Source organism: Electrophorus electricus, chromosome 10 (genome assembly GCF_013358815.1).
Source record: "Electrophorus electricus isolate fEleEle1 chromosome 10, fEleEle1.pri, whole genome shotgun sequence".
Classification (NCBI taxonomy): Eukaryota; Metazoa; Chordata; class Actinopteri; order Gymnotiformes; family Gymnotidae; genus Electrophorus; species Electrophorus electricus.
Genome location: NC_049544.1, coordinates 13,122,325 through 13,129,440, shown reverse-complemented (window position 1 = coordinate 13,129,440; position 7,116 = coordinate 13,122,325). Strand labels below are relative to the sequence as shown.

Sequence of the window (7,116 nt, the reverse complement as noted above, 5' to 3'; positions counted from 1 at the left end):
ATTACTCATAATACTGGGAGGTGGCAAAGCTCAGAGATACTGAGGCAATAATTGCGATTCACTTCACAAAGTCTATACTAGACATGACATTCCCAATGAGATCAGTAAAAACAGGGACTTCAACTGCACAGTTGTCTCTCCAAGACACAGTCAAATGGACTCGTTGAAAAGAGTTTACAAATTGCCAAATGAATTATTGATAAAACAAAATTCATTCAAATGGCTCTGATCAATGTATTGGGTTTTTGTAATATTACAATACTCCCATGGGTCAGAGCGTTTACCAACACAATTCCTTGTGGGCAGGTGTCTGAAGACATTGAGTGGATTTACATGCACTTAATAATCCAATAACTGCAGAAAATCGGATTTTGTCAGTAATCAGCACATATATATGCACTTGGGAATTCAGATAATGGGAAACTCCAGGTTTACATGAGTCAGGCAATATTCAGATTTCTACTTTGCAAGAATGATACCAATAATGATGTGATGTAAACATCACCCCTATTCTATATCAGTTACACTGGCTCCCCATCCCTGAACACATTCAGTATAAAATCCTCCTCCTTACATTCAGTGTTCTGCATGGTCTTGCACCTCCCTACCTACATTCATACTGCCCCACCAGTACACTTTGGTCCCCTGATGCAGGTCTCCTTTCCACCCCTAAATTTACATTGGTCTCAGTAGGAGGCAGATCCTTTAGTATCATGGCCTCAAAATCATGGAAAACACTACCCCAATCTCTCTGTCTCTGCTATTCACTTTCCTCTTTCAAATCACAACTTAAAACATACCTCTTTTTTCAACATTTCTCATAACATCTCTTACTATTCATAGTTGTTAATTAATGTGTTGAATGTGTAAATTAATGGTTTTTGTTTGTTTGTTTGTTCTCTCTCCTTCTTTATTGTTATTGTAAAGTGACGTTGAGTCTGTGAAAGGTGCTATATAAATTAAACTTAGATTTTTTTTATGGCTACTAATAATGCGCAGTTGAAATTCTTCCTTTCTTTGTGCATATACTGTGAGTAGGTTATTTTTGAACATAGCATCTCTCAAAGGCTTGTAAACATGTAAAGTTCCCACCACTATGCTGAATAGGCTAACACTTTTAGCAACTTAACTATCAGAGCAATAACGAGTTTCTATTTATATCATTTCTGATACTTCTATGGCTACAAGTGGCGAAATTAGCTAGGCTCATTGTATTTTGCAATAACAAGTACAGAGCAAATCTCAGCAGGAGTTTTGTTCTTGCGAGATCATACATGGTAAGAACGTGCTTCTCGAGAATACAGTTATGTTCCTTGTGTTATTGCTATTGAGAAACACCTACTGAAACCTTTTAAGTAATTGTACTGGAAATTGTTTAAGTTTGGAAACAATGCGACAGTCATCTCCATGTTTTTTTTAGTATTTTATTTAGTACGTAACATTTTAAAATTAATTACGAATCGTAATGGGTTACAAAATCTTAATGTTATTGACACTAACTGCAACACAAATGCAATATTGCTGGTTACAAGTACACTGTAAATACAAATAAATAGATTTTGACACGTATCTGATACAACGTGGTACACTGCGAACTAAGGTAACGACAACTCTGACGTCACAGCTGTTGGGTACGTTTTCGGGAAATCGAAAGTAATTTGTAAATTAGTTCGAAATTTTGTTTTCGATTGTGGGAGATCGGGTAAGGCAAATTCAACACTCGTTTGTATTGTCAATAGCTGCTCAAAAACAGGAAACAAACTAACGAGTAGTAGCAGTACAGACAGCTTTTAACTCGGTGCTGTGGATTTGCCCAGGGTGTAGGGGGGCTTTTCCTGCATATACAGACCTACCTCTAGGAATGGAGAACAAGCAAGTCTGTGAACGGTAAGGACTCAGCGAAAGCTATCTTTCATAGCCTAAAATACATAAATTAAACAAAATTGCATTCATCTAATGAAATTGCTTTCAGTTTCACAGACACAAAGGGCAGTTTACATAGGTAAGAGCCTCCTATTGGATAATTACTGCATGGGTGATTATGTTTCAGCTGGCAACAAGTTATTTAACCCTAACCGATGCAGTGAGTAGCTTCTCATTTGTTAAACAACCATTTCGAAAGTCACATCCTGTGGTCGTGGAAATGATGTTAATCAGTTTCAGAAGGGTCCAATTATTGGCATGCATCAAGCAGAGAAAACATCTAAGGAGATTGCGGAAACTACTAAAATCGGGTTAAGAACTGTCCAACGCATTATTAAAAAGTGGAAGGACAGTGGGGAAACATCATCTTCGAGGAAGGAATGTGGTCAGAAAAAATCTTGAATGATCAAACAACAGTAGAACTCAGGGATATGTTTAATAGTGAAAATAATAGCATTTCCACACGCACAATGCAAAGGGAACTCAAGGGATTGGGACTAAACAGCTGTGAAGCCTTAAGAAAACCACTTGTCAGTGAGGCTAACTGGCAAAAATGGCTTTAGTTTGCTAGGGAGCATAAAGATTGGACTCTGGAGCAATGGAAGAAGGTCATGTGGTCTGATGAGTCCAGATTTACCCTGTTCCAGAGTGATGGGCACATCAGGGTAAGAAGAGAGGCAGCTGAAGTGATTCACCCATCATGCCTAGTGCCTACCGTACAAGCCTGTGGGGGCAGTGCTATGATCTGGGGTTGCTGCAGTTGGTCAGGTCTAGGTTCAGCAATGTTATGTGCCCAAAGAATGAGAATATTCTCATATTCTAACGAGAATATTCTAAAGAAATATTAGAGTGTGTGACCTTTTTTTTTGGCCAGGCAGTGTATATATATATACACACACACGCACACACACATATATGCACACAGACACGCACACACACACATACACACACGCATACACACACACACACTCACACACACGCACACACAGTGCAGGCAGAATTGAATTAGTATTTAATTATTTTGTGTTGATCTGGGAGGAGTGATGCGGCCATTTTTTGTTTTCATTCTGGCCTCTACACTCCCAAGCATCACTTTGGGCCCGCAAAGACAAAAGAATAGAGTACACGCCAATGTTTATTCATAGCATTTGTTATATTGGTCTTTCTCCTTTTTACATGCAAGTGTACACAGGTGTGGGCCCACAATCCTTAGACATATATGATTTGAATTTTTTGAGTTTATTTAATTTCAGGATATACACACTGTGAGTGTGTGCTTAGGTTTTGTTTTGTTTTTTTGTCGATGAAGGACTAATGCCAGCAATGCCTAACTGAAGAGAGTTGTTTGATTTTTATGAGTAGAGAGGAATGCATTTACACTAAAACAATACTTTTATTTTCATCAGTAAATAATTTCATTTGGAAAAAAAAATACTCCCTATTCCTTTTGATTTCGTTGTGTGAGTTTTGTTGGATATCTGTTTAATGTTTTCAGGGAAATGTTTTACTAAGGACTGGAGTGTGACATAAGGTAGATAGATAGTGGTAGGCCAAATTACTACAGGGCTCTAGGAGAACCACAGTTTCCCCTGAGTAGACTGGAGAGCATAAACCTCCTAATCATCATAAATAGTTTGGGTATCTGAAAATGAACTCACCTTACCTACAAGGAAATAGTTAAGAGGTAGGGGGGTTCTGTCCTAGATGTTTTACTTCTTAAAAGAAAAAAATACACTGGCATCATGTAATCTGCTCTTTGAAGTTATGTAGGTTTACATAACTGTTACATGTACTGTAAAATGAACTATAGGTTTATATACCATGGATTTAACAAAGCAAAGCACTATTATAAGTTAGTCTTGGCAAGAGTGTCTGATAAATGCTGTAAATGTAAATATAAAACTTTCAGGTAACTAACTTAATAATCCTTATATAGTTTTACCTACCCAGCCCTTCCAGCAGAGGATGACAGAGACAGCAGTAAAAGTACAGAATGTGCACATGCTCAGGTAAAACCTGGCAAGAAGAAAAAACAAAAGAAAAAGAGGCAAAACACAGAGAAAATGTTTCCTGAAAAGATACTGACAGAACAGCCAACATCTCAGTCCTCTGGCAATCCAAAACAGGACACATACATACAGACAACCTGCGACCAGTCAACTCAGACAGATGTCCTGCAGAATAAGTCCACCCAGACAATGGCTACTCAGACCTTTCAGCTACAGTGCATTCACACTCAGTCTATGGATTCAAAATCAACCCAGACTCATCGAACCAGGCCCACTTTAAGGGAGGTTTATGAAGGACAGGGGTCTGCAGATCACTCATCTGAAGGCAAAGAACCTAATCAGCTTACTCTGCTCACCTGGAACATAGATGGACTAGATGTTGAAGACCTAAAGGAACGAATCCCAAGCTTACTGTCATATTTAGGAACGTGAGTGTTTTCCCCCCAGGAAATTAATTTCTTAATTGTTTTTTAAACAAATAGTTGGCATATAGTGTAATATGAACATATGAATTCAGATAAATCCACTTAGGTAAGTGCTGAACTTTAGAGAACAAACTTTCCCCTGTTTTTTAGGCATCGTGCAGATGTGGTACTGTTGCAAGAGCTTGTGCCACCCTACCTGAAGATTTTGCAGGAAATTATGACAGATTATGAGTTTCTGCAAGGTGGGATAGTCTAGAATTGTTAAAAATACATTATCTATGCTAAGTGATCTTGATTTTAAATATTTCTTTCTAGGTGATGACAGTGGCTATTTTACAGCAATACTACTTAGAAAATCCAGAGTAGAATTTCTTCAGAGCAACATTGTGAAATTTCCCACAACAGAAATGGGGAGAAATCTACTAATGGCCAATGTGAGCTCACTTATTTAAAGTCCTTTAATTTGCATATTGTCTTACTTTGTCTTTGTAAAATTGTCGTTTATTCCTGTACATTATTTCTTGTCACATTATTTTGACATATTTATTGAAATTGTGCTGCCCTCATAAAAGGCTTTGAATGCTGGTTTTGCACACCTGGTGGTCAATAAATCTATTTGAACAGCTCTTCCATATCATGTACTTTAGGACACCCTTTTAACAAAATCCTCTTGGAAAATATTATATATTATTAGTACACTATCTCTTACATTCCAAATAAGTCAACATGTTTTAACTCATTTACATCTAATTCTTACAGAGTTCACAATAATGAATGTATCAAAATTTGCTCATAAAACCTGCTGTTCTGACCCTTGTACTCAGTGTCAGATTTAAGTGCCTGTTCACTGCTATTGTGTGTGCATTCCCCTAGGTATGCTTCTCAGGCCAGCAGCTCTGCTTCATGACCTCTCACTTGGAGAGCTTAAAGACAAGCTCACAGGAGCGCATGAACCAGCTGCGAAGAGTGTGGAAGTGGATGAGGGAAGCCCCAGACAGCCACACCGTCATATTCGGAGGTGACACAAACCTTCGAGATTGGGAGGTGTGTGTGAGAGACACTGTGTCTGACTGGCTGCTTTTCACATCAGACTACATTATTTTCTTGAGAATAACAGCATGCTGTATAACCTTTGTCATTTATAACTTTCATCTCTCTCTGTTTGTGTTTGTGTGTGTGTGTGTGTGTGTATTGTGTCTTTATTGTGTCTGTTAGGTAAAGAAGTTGGGAGGTCTTCCAGACTGTATTATGGATGTGTGGGAGATGCTTGGACAGCCCGAGGACTGCATGTACACCTGGGACACAACCACTAACAACAACAAAGAAGTCCCTTTCCCTGTCCGGCTACGCTTTGATCGTGTTTACCTCAGAGGGCCTAGAGAGGGCCTTTGGCCTCACCCGACCAGGATGACACTGGTGGGCCTAGAGAAACTCCGCTGTAGCCGTTTCACCAGTGATCACTGGGGCATTCTCTGCACATTTTCTTTTGAGTCATCAGTGCAGTAGTGATTATGTACTGAACCTTTTCATTTTAATTTAAGTAAAAAGTTGGAACTTCATCTGATAATCCAAAAGGTGTCACTGACTTACTGACTCAGACTCATGATTGCTCTCCCTTGTCAATAGATGATATTGTGGACTCTGCTGATTTTTAAAATAATTCCCTTTTGGCCAATAACTGATTAAGTGTAATTACCCAAAATCAGGAATTCAGAACAAAGACTTAATTATGACATGAGTGTGGACCATTTTAATGTTCAGCCTAAAGTAGCTGTGGTCAGCATGAGAGGCTGATGTGTTCCACTTTTGGATCTGATGAGTTTATTTATTTTCAGCCACCATTCTCCACTAGAGGGCATTCTAACAGTTCACATGTGCCATTGCCTTCACAATCCAACATGACTTGTCATTTTAAGTAGATACATCATCAGATGATTAGAAAATTCCTGTTACAATATGAAACAAAGTAACCAGAAAGAAATGATAAAAATAATTTGTGAACATCTATAACATGCATAAGTACCTTGAATAGGTTACGAAGTCATTTTAGTTGTGTAATAGAAATATTGCAGTGTTGCTTGTCAAAATTATAGGTTCATTAACATCATGCTTATCCTTGTCTCAACTGAACTGAGTTGCTTTTTCTTTTCTTGAAGGTGACTTGTGTTTTATGGGTTATCTTTGAAGGCAATGTTGAACAAAGTTGTCTAAATAGATGGACGGGTAATAATGTTTTGGTGAGAAGTTGGGAAACTGGTTTCTCTGTTTTCTTTTGGAAAATTGGTTTGAGGCTCATCTTCTCTGCTGTTTGAAGTAAACAGAATTGAAATATGCTGGTAAAGTCCATTGGGAATTAAGAATGATGGCAGGCTGTCAACAAGAATAATTATTTGTCACTGGAATTTTGGGGAATCAGGTTAGTGAAGAGAAGCAGGTGACTCTGATTTAAAAAAAAATTTCCCTAATAAGCACTTCATGAAAAAATCATTTTAGAATTAATAAGTTAACAGAAATATAACTTTGCCATAGCAGCATAAATATCTGCACTTTTCGTGAGCCTACATCATGACACTACAATAATTAACTCACATGCCACTTCTATGTAAATTATTAAATGAGTTTTTGAATTTTTTGGCATTATTTAAACAAGAATAATAATTGGATTATAATGTAAATTATCATTTTAGTTACTTTTTCTGATGAACAGAAAGTCATACTGATAACCTACACACATACGTTTGGAACACTCTTTTAATTCA

The 7,116-nt window shown here is 37.7% G+C and overlaps 1 protein-coding gene across 3 annotated transcripts; it reads left to right on the top strand.

Moving 5' to 3' along the window:
* The first annotated feature begins 1,586 nt into the window (after window positions 1–1,586).
* Window positions 1,587–6,690, top strand: LOC113572244 (tyrosyl-DNA phosphodiesterase 2). Of its 3 annotated transcripts, none has more exons than XM_035530455.1 (8): window positions 1,587–1,631; window positions 1,818–1,887; window positions 1,973–2,002; window positions 3,860–4,360; window positions 4,508–4,599; window positions 4,673–4,791; window positions 5,231–5,401; window positions 5,573–6,690. In XM_035530455.1, exons 2-8 carry the CDS (start codon window positions 1,862–1,864, stop codon window positions 5,861–5,863), a joined length of 1,230 nt encoding a protein of 409 aa, XP_035386348.1. In that variant the 5' UTR covers window positions 1,587–1,631; window positions 1,818–1,861; the 3' UTR covers window positions 5,864–6,690. The 3 variants fall into 3 exon arrangements, with proteins under 3 accessions (XP_035386348.1, XP_026857462.1, XP_026857470.1); XM_027001661.2 differs by having other exon boundaries at window positions 1,628–1,702; XM_027001669.2 differs by lacking the exon at window positions 1,973–2,002 and having other exon boundaries at window positions 1,628–1,702.
* The last annotated feature ends 426 nt before the right edge of the window (window positions 6,691–7,116 follow it).

Excerpts from the sequence above, each read along its gene's own strand:
- LOC113572244 (XM_035530455.1), top strand. The coding sequence starts at position 1,862 with ATGGAGAACAAGCAAGTCTGTGAACG. Across the intron at positions 4,600-4,672 it reads AGATTATGAGTTTCTGCAAG|GTGATGACAGTGGCTATTTT; the intron begins GTGGGATAGTCT and ends ATTTCTTTCTAG. Across the intron at positions 4,792-5,230 it reads GAAATCTACTAATGGCCAAT|GTATGCTTCTCAGGCCAGCA; the intron begins GTGAGCTCACTT and ends GCATTCCCCTAG.